The 25,496-nt window shown below is 33.4% G+C and overlaps 1 protein-coding gene and 1 long non-coding RNA gene across 4 annotated transcripts in view; one reads left to right on the top strand and one right to left on the bottom strand.

Annotated features, from left to right (window-relative positions):
- Positions 1–25,496, bottom strand: part of SBF2 (SET binding factor 2) — a 453,884-nt gene that overhangs the window by 199,057 nt on the left and 229,331 nt on the right. For all 3 annotated transcript variants that reach the window (XM_072794105.1, XM_072794106.1, XM_072794107.1), the window contains exons 7-10: positions 7,500–7,632; positions 6,089–6,197; positions 3,757–3,870; positions 700–777 (exon numbers count right to left, since the gene is read on the bottom strand). In XM_072794105.1, the coding sequence (XP_072650206.1) occupies positions 700–777; positions 3,757–3,870; positions 6,089–6,197; positions 7,500–7,632 (434 nt within the window). The remainder of the gene's footprint in view (positions 1–699; positions 778–3,756; positions 3,871–6,088; positions 6,198–7,499; positions 7,633–25,496) is intronic.
- LOC140614807 (uncharacterized) overlaps positions 1–25,496 on the top strand; it is a 57,572-nt gene that overhangs the window by 8,085 nt on the left and 23,991 nt on the right. The gene's annotated exons all lie outside the window — the stretch shown is intronic.

The following is a 25,496-nucleotide window of genomic DNA, read 5'->3' as shown; positions in this document are numbered from 1 at the left end:
GAAAAAAATCTCAAAAGACTGTATTTTAAAAGCTTATGAAATTCTTTCAAAGTTTATCCAACTTATAAAAATCTATTCCTATATCAATAAGGTAGGACTTTGGTTTTGATAATTCAGGTTTTAATAAAATCATAGTTTTAGAACTGAACGGAAACTTACAGATTTATGTGGTCAACTCCTAGATGAAGAAATGCTCAAGAATGTTTAAATAACTTATCAAAGGTATCCAGTTCTATAAGGCTTCTGATGGCCACAAAGCTCAAGTCTAAGGAATGCACTGAGCAAAATTTTAAAGGGGACTTTATTATATATACTAACCCTTACATACATGGCTTCCAGTTAGAACTTATTTTCATCTACCCATCAAACTTGACTCTCTTATATGTGTTTCCATTTTTTGCAAGCTTCCCTTTTAATCTTTGCTGGTCCTTTCCATTTTAATACTTCGCATAGTTTTTCACGCTATAGCCCAACTTACTCTTGCCTCTTGGGGCAACAGTAGCCCAGTCAATGTGCTGCCCTGTGGATCCTCTGGGAGCAGGTAACAAGATCAGTCAGTGACAGTTCTAATTTCTAATTCGGTACACTTATTATTAAGCAGTACATCTGACTGTCACTACACTCAGCTTCTTTAACAACCATACAAATAAAAGTACAGCTCTATTTAAAAACATTAAATTTAAGTATTAAACTTCTTACCAGCATTTTTGAGTGGGATAAAGCTGTTCGTGGAGGGGGAAAAGCATGATCTGCTACTTCCAAATCTGGGTGTAGAATCTAAAGTAAAGAAATTTGGTTATGTACAAAATCTAAATTTCAATAAAACCTATTATTTAACTAACTTACTTGGAGTACTGAGAGGAAAAAGTGTCAGTACATAAATAACAATATATTCCCTCCAGGAAATAATGCAGTTAGCTGAGGTGCTCTGTGTGTACTATTGTGAAAAGGTCTATCTATCTATCTATCTATCTATCTATCTACACACACTGATAAACATAGTAATGTAAAGTCCTGAAAGAATATACACTGAACTATGAAATATTAGTTACCTGTGGGAAGGGAACAGGCTCGGGCAGAGTGATTTGTCTATATAGCTGAAAATGTTAAACAAGCATTTGCTTTTATGTTTATTAGTGTAATTAAAAATTAATTAACTGAAATACTGAGGATCAAATGAATAAGCTTATGGACTTCACAGTCTAGAAGGGTAAAAGGACAACACAACATGCAAGTACTATAACCATATAAATAATAATATATATGAGACCTCAAGTATAATTCAACCTAAGGAAAGCTAAAAAAAAAATGGTAACATTTGAGTTAGGCTTTGAAGAAGATCAGGCTGGGGAGCAGGTAGGTAAAGATCTATGCAAGACTTAATGAGAAAAAGATAAAACTTCACAAGTAGCAAATTTTTGTCTTTGCAAAATCATTTTCAAATACTCAGGTTTTGTTAGCATACTTATACTAGATGAAAAGACATAACAATAATTAAAACTGACAGTAAGGTATTGACAATATTTGTAATCCAACTACCTAATCATCATTATAATAATATAGTATAATTCATGTCTAGAAAATCATCCATGGTTATTATACAGTTCAAGTACTGTGTTCCCATTTGATCACAATTATTTACTAACCAAATGAAGCTCCTATAATTGTGTGTCAAAGCTCCCACCCGTTCATCAAACATGATTTCTTTTTGGTTCTAGTCTGATAATACACTATGTTCTTATGTCTTATTTACAGTACCACACTGTACTACACAATTCACCATTTTGCTTGACAACTATAAAAACAAGTATACTCAGTTTTACCAAACTCACTGATCAATTTTGATGCCACAGGTATTGCAGGTTAAGGTATATCAGTGTGCAGCAAAATCTATACCAGGAGACACTGACTTAAGAACTAAAATTTTAAATTTGTTAATTTTTAACTTAATCCCAAATAACTATAAATATCATCATTAGGTAATCATATATAATATTTAGAAACTTATTTATGGTTTATAGAAATAGTAAACATTTTTAATCACTCAAATACTACCTTCTCAACTTCTGCTATATTCATATACTACCCATGCTGTTATTTAGTTAATATTTTTCTTTAAATTGTCTTTAAATCAACTTACCTATTTATATCTAGTATTTTCTTAGGTGATATTACCTATGAAAGCATAGGTTTTATATGCTATTTTTATTATGACAAATACAGTCCTTTAGTCGTCCTATGCATACAACATTCATCCTATAGATAAGGTCCAGGAAACAGAGACCTAGAGATATAATGTGATTTGCTCAATAGTACCAAGTGGCAAGATGTACAGTGGAATTTAGGTCTCCTGAGTCGTGCCCTTATATTCTTTCCACTCTACCACACCTTGTATCTATGTTAGGAAAAGTCAGTCTTTAAATGTTCACATCTTATAGATACCACTATTAACAATATATGGACTAATATAAATTTGAAAATATTCTAAAAATAAAATCCTTTCTGATAATCCTAGACTTCTGAGTTCCTATTTAAGTTACTACTTAAGGGGGAAATTTTAATTAATTTTTTTAGATTTATTTATTAATCTCTACCCCAATGCAGGGCTTGAACACATGATCAAGAGTTGGTATTCTTCCAACTGAGCCAGCCAGACACCCCATCAGGGTAAAGTTTTTAAAACAGCTCATATTGGAATATTATTCAAGAATATGAGGACTAAGGTGTCTGGGTAGCTCAGTCAGTTAAACATCCAATTCCTGATTTCAACTCAGGTCATGATCTCAGGGTTGTGAGATTGAGTCCTGTGTCGGGCTCCGTGCTGGGCATAGAGGTTGACCTCTCCCTTTGTCCTTCCCCTCCTTACAAAAAAGAAATGAATATGAAGGCTTTAGTTCTAGCTTGAAAAGAAATGCAGAATTTCTAAGATTCAATTTTCTGAAGATGAATTAATTGGCACCTAAAATTTTGTCAGTAAAATAAAATGCTCTGATTTAAAAAATCAACTGAGGTAAGGGGTGCCTGGCTGGCCCAGTTGGTAGAACATGTGACTCTAGAGCTCAGGATCATGAGTTCAAGTCCCAATTGGACATGGAGCCTACTTAAAAAAAATGTAAAAAAGAAGTAAATCAACTAAGGTAAAATAACTATAAAAACATTAAATGTGCCAGTGAGAAACACTCAAGAAACAAGATGTATTAAAACTTTACTTCGAAAAAATAAAAAATAAAAACTTTACTTTGAAGAATGCTAGATATTTAATCTATCAGTAAGTTACAGGGTTTTTTTTTTTTTTTTTTTAGTAACTTGAAAACATTGGCAAGACAGTATCACACTGTTTTGCAAGTAGCACAACTACTAAAAAGGAATGAGATGTCAATAAGGAGCTTGAAGGATAAGGAGCAATATCCCTTCCAATAAGGAATATTAGGGAAACCAGGGATTTTGAGGTAGAGCCTGGTCTTATTTTCACAGGTGTGTTGGTATGTTTCCAATACCTAACACAGTATTTGGTATATATTAACTACTAAATAACTATGCTGAGTGAAAGAGTGAATATAGAACAAACAGAATTTAAAGTGTATTCTTCAGGTAATATCTAGTGAAGAATTCTATTCTAAATATTCTGTGATAATATATCCATGTTTTAAGAACATATAACTCTTTTTAAAGTAAGCATACTGCCAATGATATCTAATTCCAGTTACCTAAGTTTACATTTAAATCAAAAGAAAATTACTATTAAAAATGTCATACCAAAGAAAGAGCTGCTTGAGTCTGATGTAGAAGTGGTTCCGGGAGGGAAGAGAGGTGAATGCATTCAGGAATTTTAATAGTGCCTCCATCCAAATCTGCTATGATTACATCTAGCTAAAGGAGATAAAAAATTAATAAATAATTAATAAAATGTATTTATTGTTAAGCAAATTAACCTGGTCTTCATTAATCCAAAATGAGAAGAACCAGGTGTGGAAGACTCTTGGCTGTCCATAGCAATAGAATGTTGGGTTCATGACTTCCCAGTTACCATGTATTTTTTAGCTTCCATTGAAATTAGGTGTGGCATGTGATTTTCTGCTAATGCAATGTGAGAAGTGATGTGTACACTTTCAGGTATTCAGAACAGACAGGACGTAAGGATTTCCTATGCTTTCTCCTTCCAAAAACTCAATCTATGAACTGGCAACAACCTAACCTTGAACATTCAGATGATAACAATGCCTGAGGGGATTCTGATGGAGAAACAAGAAGGAAAGAAGTTGGACCATGAATGAGTTCATGGAGTAAGTCGGTCTGGTATAATGGAACACCACTATGGACTGCTGCATTCATGTTAAATAAAATTACATTTTGTTTGAACCATTGTATTTTGGATGCTTTGGTATAGTTTAGTCATATCCTAAATAATATAGTACTCATTACAAGAGTTAAAGAACTAGTGTACAACAAAATGGTACTGTTTGAGTGTTTAAGAAACTGATTTTTAGTATTTTACAAAAGTCTTTAAAAATAACTTACACAAAAATGGAATAGAGAAAATAGCCAAGACTGAAGCTATTATGCTGATAATAGGCTTAAAATTCATTCTAATTTATTCATTAAAAATTAAGAAATTTGGGCAGCCCAGGTGGCTCACCAGTTTAGCGCTGCCTTCAGCCCAGGGTGTGATCCTGGAGACCCAGGATCGAGTCCCGCATCGGGCTCCCTGCATGGAGCCTGCTTCTCCCTCTGCCTGTGTTTCTACCTCTCTCTCTCCTCTCTGTGTTCCTCATGAATAAATAATATCTTTTTTAAAAAAATTAAGAAATTTATTTTTGGAAACATTTGGCTTGTCCTACCTTAGAAACTTTGTGGTTAGTGGAAAAAATTACCTCTTAACCAGACAGGTATGCTTCTATTAATACTAACTAGGTTTTACTAAGTATGTTTATTGATTTACACATATTTTTACAAGGTAATAATATCAAAGTTAAATAGGAACTAGATATCAACATATAAAGGAAGAAAAATAATTAATATATGTCCTGTTTATAATTACAATGTTGAATTGTCTTTCGTTAGTTTTAATGACACCTATGATTTGATTACAATTATAATCATGTGTAAGCACCAAAGACATAAGCTCTTTATGTCTTTGCTGGCATTTAAAACTAAAACAAAAGGAGGATTACAAAATTTGAAGAATCTGTCGATCACAGATGTCATATAGACCAATCTTTCAAAAAAGAATTTTTCTTAAAATCCCTGAAAAGTAACATGGAATTTGCTCTTTGCACTCGACTTACAGTAGTTGAGAGTACATTCCTCACATAAAGTAACCCATTCTTCATCATTGGGTAGCTCTACTAGTTGAAAGCCCTTATACTGAGAAGAAATTTGTTTCTATACCCACTACTACATCCACTGATTCTCTTTCAGCCTTTCAGAGCTACAAAAAAGTACTTATCTTTAGCTATCAAACAATATCAGGTTATTATCTGAGAAAATTTCCTTAAGGGTCTCACAGGATATAGTTTCTAGTCTTGATAGTCCTTGATGTCCTTCTCGAAGCACATTACTTTGTGACAGTTCCTCTTAAATAAGTTCAGTACAGAGAGCTAAACACGTTATTCCAGAACTGACTTAAATACAGAGTATTCCTTTTTTCCCTTTGGTATTTCTATTCATATGGCATTAAGAATAGAATAATTTATATTCCACTAAAATCCTCCATTCTTTTGAAAAGCTTTTGCTTTTAAGCTACCAGCCATTCAGCATTAACACAGACCTCATTTCAAAATATAAATATCTTAAAGCACTCATAACACAAGAATAAACAGAATACTATTTTAACTTCCTTTCTCATATATAGGATGGAGAATACAGAAAGATAAAATCAATATGCCAAAAGAGGGGCATTTTAAAATGTTAATACATTCATGTTATATTCTATATTTCTATTTTTCTGTGATGCTTTTCTTCCAGCTAATCTTTCTTACTGGGAATGCAACAGAACTGAAAATAGTAATTAGTTGAAACCTTAGTGGACTCAAAGAACTATGATAAGGTTTTGGCTTCAATAACTGGCAATTTAAAGATGAATACTTACAAGTTCATGGATATCAGTTTTAAAGATAGAATGCACTCCAATAATAAAAGGCGTTGGGGAACTTAAAACTTCCAGTAGCTGAGCCGGGAGAATGGGAATATAAGGATAACTGGAAATAATAAAAGCATATGTGAGATATATTTGTTTTCCCATAATATGAACATATTTTCTTTCATTTTTATGTGGTCTGAATTTTAGAATCTTGCATTTAGAGATTATCAATAATATTCTCATGGTTGTTAATATTAAATTTTTAAAAGAAATATTTAAAAAAATCTTTATGTGAAAGAGATGATTAGATGTAACAAGATGTAAAGTAAATGGAACCCACAGCAGCTCCCTTATCCCTTATCCCTCTAAGGCAAGCAGTCTCTTTAACTTTGTTAATCTTGCTTGAAAGCATTTTTCCTTACATAAAAATCTGACATCAGCAGGTAACAACGACCCCTTAATAGGCCTTCTCCCTCAATACTGATAATGATTCATCTAAATAAAACAATCATTCAAATTCTATTTTCTGTATTTGATATTTGAATTCAATCAGAATAGCAAAGTACAAAATTAAGGCCTAGAATGCTCTCTTACCTAGGGGTTACAAAAGGCACAAAGGTTTAAAAAAAAAAAAAAAGAAAAAGAAATTTTTAAAAATTAAAAATTTTTAAATTTTAAATAAAATCTGGAAACAATCTAAATTTTTTCTAGTTTGTATGAACTTAAGTTTCCAAAATGTTATTATTATCAAATCGATGAAACAATATATTAGAATAAAATATTCTATTCATAACACTATCAGGGCATCATTGTTTAGATGTTTTGTCTTTTTACTTTTTACTATGGAAAATTTTAACATGCCCCCTTCACCCAGAAAGTCCAGAGGAAAAAAGGAAAATGAAGCCTCATGCATCCAAGGCAGATTTGACAATTACCAATGTAAGGTCTCATATATGTTTCTACCCATTTTTGTCTTCTTCCCTACTGTATTATTTGAAGCAAATCCCAGACATCATATCATTTATATATAAATACTTTAGTAGGTATCTAAAAAAAAGGTAAGGAATAGTTTTTAATAAATCATAGTACCATTATAACTCCTAAAAATTAGTAACTCTTTAATATCAAATAATGAGGTAAAACTAACTTAAGACTTTTACCACCAATTATATTCAAAGAGAATTAAATGTTGCTGACAATACAATTCAAATTATTTTTCACTAAATTAATCAACAATCAGTAATGAACTTGGAAAATTTCCAAATTCTAGGTTAGATTTTCATCAAAATCATGTGTACAGCATAACTTTGTAAAATATGCCCTTGAGGTTCAAAACTGTTTTGCTAAGACATTTCAACTAACCATCAGTAAATAATGCAGAATTTGGGAATAGATTAAAGTACCAAGTTAAAAATCTCACCTATATTTAAGAGGAAACATTAAAGATTCCAGAGCTCTGCAAGCATCGCTCAGTCTCTGGAAACTTGCAGAATGGAAGAGAACCTTATTTTCTGTGAGAACTGCACAAAAGAGGCTGAGGACATTTTGAATTCCTGAAAACACAAGAGCAAATGCTTACCAAATGCACTTCTTTTTTTTTTTTTTTTAAGATTTATTTATTTATTTATTTTATGATAGACACACAGAGAGAGAGAAAGAGGCAGAGACACAGGAGGAGGGAAAAGCAGGCTCCATGACGGGAGCCCGACGTGGGACTCAATCCTGGGACTCCAGGATTATGCCCTGGGCCAAAGGCAGGCGCCAAACCGCTGAGCCACCCAGGGATCCCCTGCACTTCATTTTATAAGTGTTGCCAGCAAACAGACAAAATATGACACGGAATGAAAAAGCCAATTATTTTTTAAATCTCTAAGGAAAACTATTTAGTTAAACTATAAATTCCATATAACCTATGAGTATTTGTTTTCCCAAACTTACATTTTGTTTGTCATTACTCTTCAAATCAATGTAACACTCATTAAATGTATTAGCTGTTTGGAAATGTACTATTACCTTCTTTATAACTTCATCTCCAAGGACTATACTTAAATTCCTGTTTTAGATGCTGGCATTGTTCAAATAACTTCTTCCTCAAAGTCCATTTGTCTGATGTTAATATAACTATGCCAACTTTGTTGTTGAATTTTCCTGATATGTCTTGTTCCACCTTTTCACTTCAGCCTTTCTCCACTTCTTAGAAACATAGTTGACCTTTAAAAAAATCCAGTCTGACAACCTTTGTCTTTTAAATAAGTCATTTAATTGACTTATACTTACGGTGATTATTTCTATATATACATACATATAATAACTTATTCAATATTTTTACTTGTTCTACCTTTCCCCCCTTTCTTTTTTCTTTTTCTTTTTTTTTTTTTAATAATTTATTTATTTATTCATGAGAGACACACAGAGAGAGTTTCCCCCCCTTTCTAAATGATTCATAACTATTCAGGACCTTCTTTTATTCCTTTTTCTAGTGCTGAGTTTATAAATCCTGTTTCTATTTTTCTAGTGGCACTGCTAGAAAATACAGCATTCATACTTAATAAGTTAAATAAATATATTGTTTCTTATTTTATTCTTTTTACTACTGAATCATCTTTTTTTAAAAAATATCAGTGAACCTTAATGACATGGACACACTAAATCAAGAGTGACTATTAGTTTTCTGAGTTAAAATACCTTCTATAACTCCCTTTACCATGGCTTGTCCCTTCATATGAAGCATGCAAATTTCTTCTTGAGGCATTATAACTGCTATCCTTTTTTATCATTCCCAACTTATCCCATATGATATACCTGAACTTACAATTTACAATTCAGGTTTTTAATTTTACCTCACTTGGACTAACATAGAGTTTCATAACTGGTGTCTCTAATCCAGTCCTTATTCAGTTCAGATCTATTCTCCACAGTCTAGCATGATAGACATGAAATGCAAATCTGATTTTGTTAACTTTCATGCTTCAAACCCTTCAGTATCTTCCCATCCTTCTGGGTAACTATTTTCAAATGTATTCCTTTCCAAAGAAGCAATTTATAAAGAGAAGCTTTGCTTCAACCTATTTTATATATTAATCTTGTTTCAGTTGGTAAAATGAGGATAATTTAAAAACCTATCTTATAGGATTGCTATAAAGAAATAATACATGATAACCATGTCAGCATGGTACTATGATAATTAATCAAGACATATTAGCTGATATTAAGATTATTGTTGTAAGTATTGTAGTTGCTACCATTAAGTTCCTTTGAAGTCAGGGTTCTGATGCTAAAAATGTTTGAAGACATCTGACCTACTAGATTAAAATATGAACTCCATGACCAAATATATTTATGGTTTTACATTTGTATTCCCAACCCAGTTGCCACCTCCCACACTTGTATGATCAATATGAAACTAACCTACCTCTTAGAGCACCTTTTTTAGTTTGATATCTCTGCTTCTTTTGTTCATCAATGAAGATGAAGTGCATGATATCCCCTTATACACTGCTATAACCCCCTTGCCAAGTACTAACTATATATATAAGGCACTCAAAACTGTTTCACTGAACTGACAAGCTCTCTGAATGGTGACATGAGTCACTATCAAAAGATATTACAACTTTCATTAAAAGATGTCAAAAATATCTTTGAAAATTCAGATAAGGAAAGTACAAAATATACATATCATAAATTACAAAATTAATAAATTAAAATTATTTTAAATTAAAAATGTCTTTAAAAAATAAAAATAAAAATGTCTTTAAAAAAACAACATAAAAAAATAAGGACAAGTCTCAGACCAAGAGAAATTACATAGAAAGTATATAAATGTAAAAGGATAATAATTCAAAATATATTACCCCTGGCGAAGTTAACGTATCCAAAAAAATACAGCTAAGACCAAAGTGAAAGAGCTTATTACTACTTAATTTTTCTTCTAGGAATTTTATGGTTTCCAGTTTTACATTTAAATCTTTAATCCGGGCAGCCCGGGTGGCTCAGCGGTTTAGCGCTGCCTGCAGCCCAGGGTGTGATCCTGGAGACCTGGGATCGAGTCCCACATTGGGCTTTCCACATGGTGCCTGCTTCTCCCTCCGCCTGTGTCTCTGCCTCTCTCTATCTCTCTCTGAATAAATTTAAAAAAAAATTAAACAAAAAATAAATCTTTAATCCACCTGAATTAATTTTTGTACGTAGATTAAGAAAGTGATCCAGTTTCATTCCTTTGCATGAAGTTGTCCACTTTTCCCATCATCATTTATTGAAAAGACTGTCTTTTTCCCATTGTATATTCTTGTCTCCTTTTTTGGAGATTAACTGACATATAAGCATAAGTATATTTCTGGATTCTAGTCTATTCCATTGACCTATATGTTTTTGTGCTAGTACCATACTGTTTGATTACTATAGCTCTGTAGTACAGTTTGAAAATAGAAAGTGTGATAATTTCATCTTTGTTCTTTCTCAAGACTGCTTTTGGTCCCATTAATGTTCTTTAGAAATTTTTCCCTACATTCAGGATTTGTTCTAGAATCAGATACTCCATTTAGCTGTTGCATTTCTTTAGTCTTATTCAATATGAAACATTATCACAATCTTTTTTTTTTTAACTGAGGTAAAATTCACATACCATATTAACCAATTTGAAGAGAACAACATGTTGATTTGCTTATGCTGAACCATCATTGCATCCCAGGAATAAATCTTACTTTACCATGGTGTATAAACCATTTAACATGTTGCTAAATTTTTTTTTAAGATTTTATTTATTTATTAGAGAAAGAGAGAGAGTATAAGCATGCACATTCAAGAGCAGGGAGAGAGTCAGAGAAGGAGAGGGACAAGCAGACCTGCATGGAGCCTGATGGGGTACCTGTGATCCTGAGAACAAGACTTGAGCTGAAATCAAGAGTCAGATGTTGAACCAACTCAGCCACCCAGATGTCCCCTGAAATTGATTTTAGTGGAGCATTTTTACCTCTATTGTTAATTGAGGTTCTGGATTGTGGTTTCCTTTTTCAAGCTCAACGTCTGTGGTTTTGGTATCAGGGTAGTACTACCCTTATCACATGAGTTTGGAAATGTTACCTCTGTTTCTATTTTTTAGAAGACTTTGAAATGGATAGGTATTTTCAGACAATAATGCTATGAAACTTGAAGTCTACCACAAGAAAAAACTTGGAGAGATCACAAACACATGGAGGTTAAAAAACATCATACTAAAGAATGAAGAGGTTAAAGAGAAGATAAAGGAAGAAATAAAGGGATGCCACCCAGGTGTCAGCGGTTGAGCAGTTGAGCTCAGCAGTTGAGCATCTGCCTTTGACCCAGGGCGTGATCCCGGAGTTCTGGGATCAAGTCCCACATCAGGCTCCCTGCGAGAAGCCTGCTTTTCCCTCTGCCTATGTCTCTGCCTTCTCTCTGTGTCTCTCATGAACAAATAATAAAATCTAAAAAAGAAAAGAAAAAAAAAAGAAATAAGATACATGTAAACTAATGAAGATGAAAACACAACAGTCCAAAACTTCTGGATACACCAAAAGTGGTCATAAGGGGGAAGTGTACAGAAGTATAGTTCTACCTCAAGAAGAAAGAAAAGTCTCAAATACACAACCTACACTTATACCTAAAGGAGCTACAAAAGGAATAGCAAATAAAGCTCAAAGCCAGCAGAAGAAGGGAAATAACAAAGGTTTTAGCAAAAAAGAAGACATAGAAACAAACAAAAAAACAATAGAAGAGATCAATGAAACCAGGAGTTATGTCTTTGAAAACATTAATAAAACTGATAAACTCCAACTCAGACTTAACAGAAAAAGAGAAAGGATCTAAATAAATAAAATTGTGAATGAAAAAGGAGGGATTACAACCAACACCACAGAAAAACAATTATAAAAGAATATTATGAAAACTTAAATGCCAACAAACTGGACAATCTGGAGGAATGCATAAATTCCTAGAAACATATAAACTACCAAAATTGAAATAGTAAGAAACAAAATTTAAACAGACCCATAACCAGCAAAGAAATTGAGTCAGTGATCAAAAAAGTCCCAACAAACAAAAGTCCAGGGATAGATGGCTTTCCAGAGGAATTTTACAAAACATTTACAGAAGAGTTAATACCTACCTTGCTCAAAGTGTTAAAAAAAGAAAAATAGAAATGCAAGGAAAACTCCCAAACTATTGAACGAGGCCAGTATCACCTTAATTCCAAAATCAGACAAAGACTCCACTAAAAAGAAGAATTACAGCTCAATATGCCTGACGAACATGGATGCAAACATTCTCAACAAGATACAAGCAAATCAAATTCAACAGTACATTAAAACAATTCTTCACCACGATCAAGCAGAATTTATTCCTGGGCTGCAAGGGTAGTTCAATATTTACAAATCAATCAATGTGATACACAACATTAATAAAAGAAAGAATAGGGATCCCTGGGTGGTGCAGCGGTTTGGCACCTGCCTTTGGCCCAGGGCGCGATCCTGGAGACCCGGGATCGAGTCCCACGTCGGGCTCCCGGTGCGTGGAGCCTGCTTCTCCCTCTGCCTGTGTCTCTGCCTCTCTCTCCCTCTCTCTGTGACTATCATGAACAGATAAAAATTTAAAAAAATAAAAAAATAAAAGAAAGAATAAGCGGATGCCTGGTTGGCTCAGTGGTTGAGCACCTGCCTTTGGCTCAGGTCGTGATCCCAGGGGCCTGTGATCGAGTCCCACATCAGGCTCACTGCAGGGAGCCTATGTCTCTGCCTCTCTCTCTGTCTCCCATGAATAAACAAAATCTTTAAAAAAAAATAAAAGGATAAGAACCATATGATTCTCTCAATAAATGCAGAAAAAGCATTTGACAAAATACAGCATCCATTTTTTATTTTAAAAATCTCAACAAAATAGGGATAGAAGGAACATACCTCAACATCCATATACCATATGGACCATATGGACCATATACCAAAGACCCACAGCTAATACCCCATCCTCGATGGTGAAAGACTGAGAGCTTTTCCTCTATGGTCAGAAACAAGATAGGGATGTCCACTCTCACCATTGTTATTTAACATAGTGCTGGAAGACCTAGCCACAACAATTAGACAACAAAAAGAAATAAAAGGCATCCAAATAGTCACGGAAGAAGTCAAACTTTATTTATAGATGACATGATACTCACAAAAAGACTCAACCAAAAAATTGCTAGAACTGATACACAAATTAAGCAGTCACAGGATACAAAATCAATGTACAGAAATCTATTGCATTTCTATACACCAATAATGAAGCAGCAGAAAGAGAAATTAAGGAATCAATCCCATTTACAATTACACCAAAAACACTAAGATAGTAATAAGCCTAACTAGAGAGATGAAAGATCTGTACTCTGTAAACTATAGAACACGGATGAAAGAAATTGAAGAGGACATAAAGAAATGGAAAGACATTCTGTGCCCATGGATTAGAAGAACAAATATTGTTAAATATTTTAAATATCTATATTACTCAAAGCAATCTACACATTTAATTGCAATCCCTATCAAAATACCAAGAGCACTTTTGGACGCCTGGATGTCTCAGTGGTTGAGCATCTACCTTCGGCTCAGGGCATGATCCCAGGGTCCTGGGATTGAGTCACGCACTGGGCTCCCTGGGAGGAGCCTGCTTCTCCCTCTGCCTGTGTCTCTGCTTCTCTCTGTGTCTCTCATGAATAAATAAAAAATATATTAATAAAAAAAGATATTTACAAATGACATATCTGATAAAGGGGTAGTGTCCAAAATCTACAAGTAAAATCTTTTTTAAAATTAATAAAACTCAAAACACAGGAAATAACAGGTGTTGGTGAAGATACAAAGAAAGGGGAAACATCTTGGACTGTTGGTAGAAATGCAAACTGGTGCAGTCATTCTGGAAAAGAGTTTGGAGGTCCCTCAAAAAGTTAAAAATAGAACTACCCTATGATCCAGCACTTGCACTACTTGGAATTTATAGAAAGGATACAAAAATACTGATTTGAAGACATACATGTACCCTGATATTTATAGCAGCATTATCAACAAAGAGCCTAAATGTCCATCAATTGATGAATGTATAAAGAAGAGATGGTGTGTTTATGTATACACACATAGATAGATAGATAGATAGATAGATAGATAGATAGATAGATAGATAGATATGAAATCCTGGGTTCATAACATAACTTTCCTATTTTCCTATTTTCTTTAGAGAGAGAGTGTGCATGGGGGGGGGGGATAGTTTGAGTTGAGGGGCAAGAGGAGAGAGAGAGAGACAGAGAATTTTAAGCAGGCTCCATGCTCAGTGCAGAGCCTCTATCTTGCAACCCTGAGATCATGACCTAAGCTGAAATCAAGAGTCAGCCGCTTAATCAACTGAGCCATCCAGGTGCACCTCCACACCACTACTTTTTATTTCAATCCACTCCTCCAAGGTCTCCCCATTGACTCCAATAGATATTTTGTCTGTCTCTTCTTCCACTGAGAACTCTGGATACTAATAACATACACATATTTATTCATTTGTTACATCTTCTATTACATATAAAATGGTTTAAAAATTTCTTCAGTCATTCTAACTCAAAATACCACACCAACTAAATAGGAATTCACAATTTGTTTGAAATTCTCTCCTTAAACCTGTCCAAAACTGAGGTTAGTCAAATACTATGTACATAAGTTATTTTGAGTAGTTTTTCCTCTTCAGTGTGGTTAGGTTTTTCACCTGAAAGACAGAAGAGTTTGTTTTTGTATGCTTTCAGTTTTAATTTTTTTTTCTTCCCATCATGACTCACCTAGTATATTTTCTGAGCGTGTAAGACCTACATATACTTTCAGAAGTCAAATCTATATAAAAAGGTCTACTCAGAGAAGTGTTACTTCTTTCTTGAATTAACAGTATTGTGCCCTGGTTCAACGAGGCTGAATCAATTTCCTGGTTTTGTTACAATGTACTATAATTATATAAAATATTACTGTTGGGAGGATGTGAATGATATACTTCAGGAGTTTCTATGCCAATTTAGCTACTTCTGAATCAAAGTATTTAATATAAAAAATTGGGGGGGCACTGGGTGGCTCAGTGGTTGAGCATCCGCCTTTGGCTTAGGTCGTGATTGTAGAGTTCTGGGATTGAGTCCCACATCAGGCTCCCCACAGGGAGCCTGCTTCTCTCTCTGCCTGTGTCTCTGCCTCTCTCTGTGACTTTCATGAATAAATTAATAAAAAATTTATGTAAAAGAACTCTGTAGTTGATATTAGTTTCCAATGGTCTCTATGACAAGTTACCATAAACTTGGTGGCTTAAAACAACACAAATATGTTCCCTTTTATATTCTTTTGTTTTAATGTATAGGTCATTGTCATTAAGTAGTTGTCACTTTGACGTGGAGGAAGTCCACATTACATACTGTTTTTTTCTAGTAACAAGATATTCCTTACTAGCTTTGTCTAGATTATGGCACCTTAACTGTTCAGAATTTATCTGGTGAAAGGAAACATTCCCATTTTACCCAGTAGACATTTCTGAAATCTGACTTAAGCTACATTGTCAGTTTTACTGCAAAGATGCTTCATATTTTAGCCAAATATTTTTACAGTAAGAATTCAGAATTATTTTACACATTAAAATGTTTGTTATAATGTGGCATATATCTCCTACTTAGCAGATGTTTACTGCATAGCAAATAGAATTTCATGATATTTTATAAAATTCTCATTGTCAAAACCTTTGATAAAAGTTAAAAGGTTTTGATATGCTCTTTTCTTTAAAATACTGCATCTACCTGTCTCTATTTCATGATTAAATGAATACTTAGCAAAAATATTAGTGTCTGTGTTATAATTATAATAGGGAGAGAAGGTGGGGCAGGGGGAAGCTGTTTCTTAAAATAATCACTTTATGTTAAGCCAGTGCTTAAGAGGGAAGATGTTAAGTACTTAGTCCTCCCTATTATGTTATTAGGCAATATAGCTTTTGTAGAAGCTTAGATCTGAATTTGTTATGAATAAAAACAGTAATAGATACTTTATATTTATGGGAAAAAGTTCAACCAGGTCCTGATAACTTTTTAATAAAAACTCTTCAAAACATGTTAACCATTTAAAAAATGTACATAATAGTTCAGTTTTTCTTGGTTTATGGAAACATGTATATAAATGTGAATATAAGTTAATTTAAAATTATAATTAAAAGTATTTGTTGAAAAAAACACAAACATTTATCTTAAAGTTCAACAGGACAGAAGCCCTATTTTAGGGTTTTCCAAATTCTAGCTACTGCCCACATTCCTTGGCTCATGGCCCCCTTCCATCTACAAAGCTGACAAAAATCCAGTCGAGATTTCTCATTTATGTGATGTCAGAATGTATCACTCTGACACTGACTCCTCTGTCTCTGTCTTTCATCTTTTAAAGGCTCTTGTGAAAAATAAAATAAAATAAATAAAATAAAGGCTCTTGTGATTTACAAAAGAACTGACCCTCAAGTTAGATTTTTTTTTTCAAGTTAGATTTTAAAGGATAAGCAGATGTTAGTGAGGGAGACAAAAGCAGAAAGGCTTTCAAAGCTGACAGAAAGCAACATGCAAAGAAACAAAGGATAGAGGAGGAAAAGGCACTAAGAAATCTGTAAGTGGTTTTATCAAGGGCATGTTCAAGAAGAATTCAAATACCATGAAAAAGAATCCAGGCTTTCTTTCTTACAGACTCTGGGGAAGAACCTTTTCCTCTCCACTCCTATCTGAACCCTGTGCGATCCCCCACAAAAAAAGAATCCATACTGATAATCCATGAGAAGATAAAATTCATAGTGGGCATCATTTAGTATTAGATAAATGTGAAGAAGGCAGACATGAAGTTTTAAGGGACTCTAACCACTGACATCAGTAAAAACAATCAGTTTATGATATCAAGAGGAAATATTACACTATACTTACTAAGACATGACTTACGTTAGGATTTCTATTAGATATGAGTTAGGGACAATATTCTAGAGCTTAAAGGAGAAGTTCTCTATTACCCAGAAAATAAGATAGTGTATATATACAAATAATTTACCCATGCATAACTGAAGATTAAATTTTATATTCTTAAATATTACATGCTTTCTTGAGTTTCAGATAATTAAAAGTCTCAAATATTTTAAGAAATTAATGTTTTTATTCCTAACTAGCAATGTTTGTTGCTGTGTTTACAGCTATGCTGTTATTTAGAAATTAAAATTTTTTGAATTGCAAGTCATAATCCGTTTTCTACATAATCTTCAATTATTTCCTAGCCTTTGGTAGTCAATGTCCATCTAAAGCTGCACAATAACAGTAAAGAAGACAAACAAACATTCCAGTGATAATTACTACTGATTTCACTACAATGGTTCACACACATCCTGTTGATTATTCAAATAGTAAAACATTCTGAAAAATTACTTCCTGATCTTAACTTTTCTTTGGGGGTTAAAGTTCTAGAATTCATAGCATCACATATTAACAAATGTATTTATTTCCTGTTTTGAAACACCACCAAAAACTTTTCTCCAGAATTGTCCCCTTCTCTGAATAATAATGATATGTTGCACAGATTTACAACACTATGTCTCAGCATTTAAATAGGCAAATTGAGGAACTGAATGCCATCGTTTCAAGACAGGATATATTTTAGGAAAGCTTAAATAATTTATTATAGTTCTTTTACATAAATCCACAGCAGAGAAAACAATTAATAATGGTCACGACTTGACACAAGTCAAGGAAAAGGAGATATCACATTTTTTCCAATCAATATTTGTTAGGTATCTACCATATTTCAAGTATGGGAACTTAGCAATAAAGAAAAACAAGATCTCTACTTTTGCAAATTAACTAAAGTTTTATTTAAGTTTATATACTTTAGTTTTATAACTATCACTGAGAGGCAACATTTAATATGCTACAAATTCAGTTTATCATTTCTAAATATGGTAGAAAAGGAAATCTTCTAAGTAAAAATAGTTTAAAAAGGTAACTGAATTGGGTAACCATGTATATTTTAGTGGTTATGAACATGGACTATTCCCTTCAGTATGACATGAATTAAATATACTTTATGAGCCTATAAATACAGCTGAGAAATATGATAATCTTTAAATATAAGAAGTCAATTAACAAATACATACGACCACAAATAATTCAAATCTAAAATTGAGATACTCCCAAGTAACAATCCATAAATGGCCCAACTCAACCAAAACTGTGTAAAAAGGTACAATGCATTCCTTTTCTTGTTTAACTCTACAATTGATTCTGAATCTGGGGTAATTACATCAGATTATTCGAATCTCAAATGGCCCAGATTCCTAGCCTGTGCCTGTTCTGACTGACCAGTTTTTAAATCTCTTTAACATCTAAATTTAAGAGGGAAGCAAATGGGGTCTTGGGAATAGAATAGCAAACAAAAGGGAAGGATAATATATTGAGTAACTGAAGAATTAAAGCAAGGATCAAACAGAAAGGAATTACCTTGGCAGAAATAATTCTTTTACTTATATATATTTTTTAAAGATTTATTTTTTCATGATAAACATAGAGAGAGAAGCAGAGACACAGACAGAGGGAGAAGCAGGCTCCGTGCAGGGAGCCTGATGTGGGACTCGATCCTGGGACTCCAGGATCACGCCCTGGGCCAAAGGCAGGCGCTCAACTGCTGAGTCACCCTGGGATCCCCCAAAATAATTCTTTTAATTAAAACTTCTTCCTTTCTTCTTTTTCCTTTTTTCCTCCACTGTTAAGCCTTTACCAAGCTGCTGAGATATATAAGAAATTGCTGAACTCTAAGGAGGGACAAAAAGAAATGTGAGGCAGGCCCATAGGAGATCACAGTTCAGTGAAGATGGCAGGTTGGTAAGTAAATAATTAAACACGATAGAATAGAGACATACACAAACTGCTACAGGGCACAGAAAAACAGGGTAATTTACCCTGCCATCATTAGTTAATTGCATACTTCAATACTAGAGTAGCCATATTTTGTAAGAATATTAATCTTTAAGTGCTAAAAACAAAATGAAATTTTAGACAAGAGAATTTTGTGAGAATGAAGGACAACTCTTTTTCCTTTTTTAAAAAAAGACTTTATTTATTCATTTGAGGAAGACAGAGCACACATGAGCGGTAGGAAGGGACAGAAGGAGAAGAAGCAGACTCCGCGCTGAGCAGGGAGCTTTAAGTGGGGCTCTAATCCCAGGATCCCAAGATTATGTCCTGAGCCAAAAACAGCCACTTAACCCCAACTAAGCCACCCAGGTGCTCCACGAAGGACAACTTCCTGGTGGATGTCTTGCCTCAGAGCATTGGTATTCATTAAAAGATAACAGTACAAAGAGAGAGATAACTATTTAATAGTAGCATTTAAGCACCATAAAAGGAAAAGGGAGAAGATAGTTTTGAATAAGGATTATTCTGAACTGTCCTCAAATTATATCATGTAACAATCACATGCTTTTTTATGTTTAATCCAGCAAGAGTAGTATATTAGTTAACAAGCTCTCAATTGGTCACTGTCAGTCAGTCTCTGGTAGTTTAAAAATGGTTCTTTTACAAAACTAGCATAAACTTTTAATCTTTAATTTACAAAAGAGAAGTGATGATTTTACTTATCTGACTACTTCCTACAGCCCTATATTCAAGCTTTATCAAGCCTCTTACAATTTTATGAAGACCTTTTATGTGCTATACCATTACTTACCTTTTTCCTTCTGCCTGTAATCCCTTTGTCCTCTTTTCTAGCAAGTAAGGTATCTCTTGGTATCTTAGCTCTTGGTACCTCTAGTATTGCATTAATTATACTGTAATATAATCTTTAAAATACGTTATGTTTCTCTACTAGGTTAAAAGTATATCTAGAAGGGGCTGTGATAGTTTCATCTTTATATCACTAGTGACTAGCACAGACCTGGCATATGGTATTGGTTTTATAAACCATTGAATAAAAAAAAAAAAATACTCCTGCAGGTGGACATTAGAGGAAGTTTATTTTTTGTGCTATTTATTACAAAAAAATTAAATTGAAACAGTTGTCCCAAGAGATCCTTTGGTCTCCAGAGTAGAGTACAAATGGTAAGCAGTTCCTTCAGAAAAGTATTCCAGAACAGATTAGTGAGGAGATTTAATTTGTTTCAAATCCCCACAGAAAATAGTTGATATTCAAACTGTCAAAAAATGATTAATCATAGATATAGTAAAACATTAAATTTCCCATTTCCACTTAGAGCACAATATGCCATTCACAGTAATGGTCTAAACACTTATATGTTCAAATTCTACAACTATTTCTTTAACTACATATATTTAGAATGAAAATTACTACTTAATTTTTTCCCATTTTAATTAAGAATAAGACTAAAACAAAAAATAATGTCATATGAATGAGCTGGAAAAAATTAGTTAAAACATAAACATGATCCAAGGCACTAGATTTCAAACTCTTAACATAAAAAAACAAAAATTATTCTACAATTGATGCATTAATCATATGGTTCATAAATTAACCAATCAAAGTCTTCATAAAGGTGTTCATGTAAAAATAATATTTTCTACCACCTAAGCCTTCATTATTTCCTCTGGCATCTTTTCATCTTTCTATTTGAAGACTATAAATTATTTTTTATATTCTTGTAAAAGTTAATGTCATTTATATAGTGTTATAGACAGAAGGTTTTCCAGGGAAAGACAAAAGAGAATACCAAAATGTTTCCATTAAAATATTTAAAATTAAAAGATTTCTGAATCGAAAGTTACAGCTACATTCAACATTTTAAGGATGTTTATGTACAAAGTAAAAATGTAAGGTAAACGGAGGAAAAAGCTCTGTTTATTTTAATAATTTTATTAAAAGTATCGATATTTAGTATTAGAGACAATAAATCAACACAGAAATACTGACCTAATAATAGTTCTTGAAAAACTGGCTAACGTTAATTTGAGTAAGCAAAAAGAAAGTACGCATATAAAAAGTTTACACCAAGACTGAATCATGAGGAAATAGAAATTTTGAACAGACCAATAATGAGTAAGGAGATTGAAATAGTAATCAAAACTTCCCAACAAAGAACAGTCGAGGACTAGACTATTTCACTGGTAAATTCTACCAAACATTTAAAGAATTAATACTAATGCTTCTCAAACTTTCAAAAAAATTGAAGAGGAGGGAACACTCTCAAACTAATTTTACAAGGCCGACCTTACCTTGATAACAGAGCCAGGTGAGGACACTGTAAGAAAAGAAAACTATAGGCTACTATCCCTGATGAATAGTTGTAAAAATTCTCAATAAAATACCTGCAAACTGAATTCAGCATCACATTAAACAGATCATATACAATCATCAAATCGGATTTATTCCTAGGATCAATCAATGTGATATACCACATTAATAGAATGAAAGATTTAAAAATCACATGATCATCTCAATAGGAGCAGAAAAAGCATTTGACAAAATTCGACATCCTTTCATGATAAAAATTCTCAACAAATTGGGTATAGAAGAAATGTACATCAAAATAATAAATGCTATATACAACAAGTCCACAGTTAACATCTTAATTAATGGTAACAGGTTGAAGTTTTCCTAGTAAGATCAGGAATAAGACAAGAGTGCCCACTCTTCCCATTCAATTCAATATATTCCTGGAAATCCTAATCAGAGCAATTAGGCAAGAAGAAAAAATAAAAAGCATCCACATAAGAAAAGAAGAAATAAAACTGTCACTATTTGCAGATGATATAATCTTATATAGAGAAAATTTTATTTTTTTAAAACATTTATTTATTTATTTATTTATTCAGAGCGAGAGAGAGAGAGACACACAGGCAGAGAGAGAAGCAGGCTCCACGCAGGGAGTCCGACGTGGGACTCGATCCCGGGTCCCCAGGATCACACCCCGGGCTGCAGGCAGCACTAAACCGCTAAGCCACCGGGGCTGCCCCTAGAGAAAATTTTAAAGACTCTACCAAAGAGCTATTAGAACTAATAAACTAATTCAGATAAGTTGCAGGCTACAAAGTCAACAAACAAAAAAAAATATGCCTTTTTATTCACTAACAAAAAACTATCTGAAAAATAGAGAAAACAATCTCACAATAGCATAAAAAATTATTAAAAACTTATGGACAAGTGGCTAAGAGACACATGAAAAAATGCTCAACATTGTTCAGCATCAGGGAAATACAACTCAAAACCACAATGTGATACCACCTCACACCAGTCAGAATGACTAAAATTAGCAACTCAGGAAACAACAGAATTTGGCAAGGATGTGGAAAAAGGGGAAACCTCTTACACTGTTGATGGGAATATGAACTGGTACAGCCACTCTGGAAAACAATACTGAGGTTCCTCCAAAGAGTTAAAAATAAAACTACCTTATGACCCAGCAATTGCATTGCTAGGTATTTACCCAAAGGATAAAAAAATATAGTGGTTCAAAGGGGCACAGGCACCCAATGTTTACAGCATAAATGTCCACAATAGCCAAAATATGGAAAAGCGCCCAGATGTCCATTGACATGTGAATGAACAAAGAAGATGCTGTATGTACATAGGTACGTATGTATGTACACACACACACACACACACACACACACACACACACTGGAATATTACTCAGCCATCAAAAAGAATGAAATCTCGCCATTTGCAATGATGTGGATAGAACTAGAGGGTATTATGCTAAGCAAAATACCTCAGAGAAGAATAAATACCATATGATTTCACTCACATGTGGAACTTAAGAAACAAAACAGATGAACGTAGGGCAAGGGATAGAAAAAAAATTAGATAAAAACAGAGGGAGGCAAACCATGAAAGATGAGTCTTAACTATAGGAAACAAACTGAGGGTTGCTGGAGGAAAGTGCATGGGGTAATTGGCTGATGTGCATTAAGGAGGGCACTTGATGTAATGAGCACTGAGTATTATATGTAACTGATGAATCACTAAATTCTACTTTTGAAATTAATAATACACTATATATTAACTAAATTGAATTTAAATTAAAAAATGTTTTAAAACTTAACTACAGAGATGAAAGATCTTTATGTTAAAACCCACAAGACTTTGATGAAAGAAACTAAAGGGGTAGCCCTGGTGGCCCAGCAGTTTAGTGCCGCCTTCAGCCCAGGGCATGATCCTGGAGACCCAGGATTGAGTTCTGTGTTGGGCTCTGTGCGTGGAGCCTGCTTCTCCCTCTGCCTGTGTCTCTGATTCTCTCTCTCTTTCTCTCTCTGTCTCATGAATAAAGTTAAAAAAAAAAAAAAAGAAGAAGAAAGAAACTAAAAAAGACACAAATAAATGGAACAATATCCTGTGTTTATGAATCAGAAGAATTAATATTAAGATGTTCACACTACCCAAAACCATCTTATGGATTCAATACAATCTCTATCAAAATTCTAATGATATTTTTCACAGAAACAGAAAAAAAAAATCCTAAAATTTATATGGAACCATAAAAGACCCCAAATAGCTAAAGAAATTCTGAGAAACAACAAAGCTGTAAGCATCACAATTCTTGATTTAAAACTGTATTACAAAGCTATAGTAATAGAAATAGTATAATACTGGCATATAAACAAACACAGAGATCAATGGAAGAGAAATGAAATCATAGAAATAGACTCACACATATAAGGTCAACAAATATTTGATAAAGAAGCCAGGAATATTCAATGAGGAAAAGATAATTTCTTCAATAAATGGTGCTGGGAAAACTGGATACTCACATGCAAAACAATGAAATTGGGCCCCTATCTCACATCACGCACAAAAAAAATAAGTCTAAATGGATTAAATACGTAAACTGAGAACCCAAACTATAAAACTACTAGAGGAAAAGCTCCTTTACATTGGTCTTGGCAAAGATTTTTTGAATGTGACACCAAAAGAAAAATTAACAAGTGGGACAATATCAAAATAAAAAGTTTCTACACAGCAAAAGAAATAAATCAGCAAAATGAAATGGCAACTTATAGAATAGGTGAAAATATATGCAAATCATCTGATAAGAGATTAGATTAATATCTAAAATATATAAGGAACGTATACAACTTAATAGCAAAACAAACGAAAAACCACCTATCTCATTAAAAACTGGGCAGGGTAGCCCGGGTGGCTCAGCAGTCACCTTTGGCCCAGGGCCTCATCCTGGAGCCTCGGGATGGAGTCCCATGTTGGGCTCCCTGCGTGGAGCCTGCTTCTCCCTCTGCCTGTGCCTCTGCCTTTCTCTCTCTGTGTGTCTCTCATGAATAAATAAATAAAATCTTAAAAATTAAAATAAAATAAAATAATAAAATAAAATAAAATAAAATAAAAACTGGGCAAAGGACTTGAATAGACATTTTTCCAAAGACATACGAATGCCATGAAAAGATGCTTAGCATCGCTAATTATCAGGGAAATGCAAAACAAAATCACAGTGAGTTATCACCTTACATTTGTTAGAATGATTACTAAAAAGACAAGGATAACAAGTATTGGCAAGGTGGGGGGAAAAAGGCATCCTGTGAGCACTCTAGGTGCAAATACAAATTGGTGCAGGTTTTATGGAAAACAATATGGAGGTATCTGAGGAAATAGATAAACAGGTAGATAGAGCTACCATATGATCCATCAATCATACTTCTGATTGTACATCCGAAAGAAATGAAATTCCTATCTCCAAGAGGTATCTACATTCCCATATTCATTACAGCATTATTCATAACAGCTAAGACATGGAAACAACCTAAGAGTCCATCAAGGGATGAATGAATAAAGAAAACATGTGTAATACAATGGAATGTTATTAAGCCATAAAAAAGAAGAAAATCCTTTTTTGTGACAACACGGATAGACATTATAGGCATTAAGTTAAATGAAACAAGTCAGACAGAGAAAGACAAATGCTCTATGTTCTCATTTATATGTGGAATCCAAAAAAAGCTGAATTCAGAGAAACAGAGAATAGAATGGTGATTGCCAAGGGCTAAGAGGTGTGGGAAATGGAATATGCTGGCCAAAGGGTACAAATTCTAGGTATAAGATGAATAAATTGGGGGGATCTAATGTACAACACAGTGATTAACAATACTGAATTATATACTTGAAAGTTGTTAAGAGAGTAGATCTTAAATAGTATCAGCAAACACATATAAAATCATAATTATGTGAGTGGACAGAGGTGTTAACTAACCTTACTGTAGTAAACATTTCACAATATATATTTGTATCAAGTCATCACATTTGTAAACCTTAAACTTAAGTAAGTAAGGAATGTGTCAATAATACCTCAACAAAACTGGAGAAAAACATATATGTACAGATGATATAAGACTACTGTTTAACTATGGAAATAGAGTAATGATAGCTGAAGGCCCAAGATCATTTTAGTTTATGACTTTAAAAAT

Source organism: Canis lupus, chromosome 23 (genome assembly GCF_048164855.1).
Source record: "Canis lupus baileyi chromosome 23, mCanLup2.hap1, whole genome shotgun sequence".
Taxonomy (NCBI): Eukaryota; Metazoa; Chordata; class Mammalia; order Carnivora; family Canidae; genus Canis; species Canis lupus.
The sequence above is the reverse complement of the archived record's forward strand: the minus strand, read 5'-3'. Positions and strand labels throughout refer to the sequence as shown.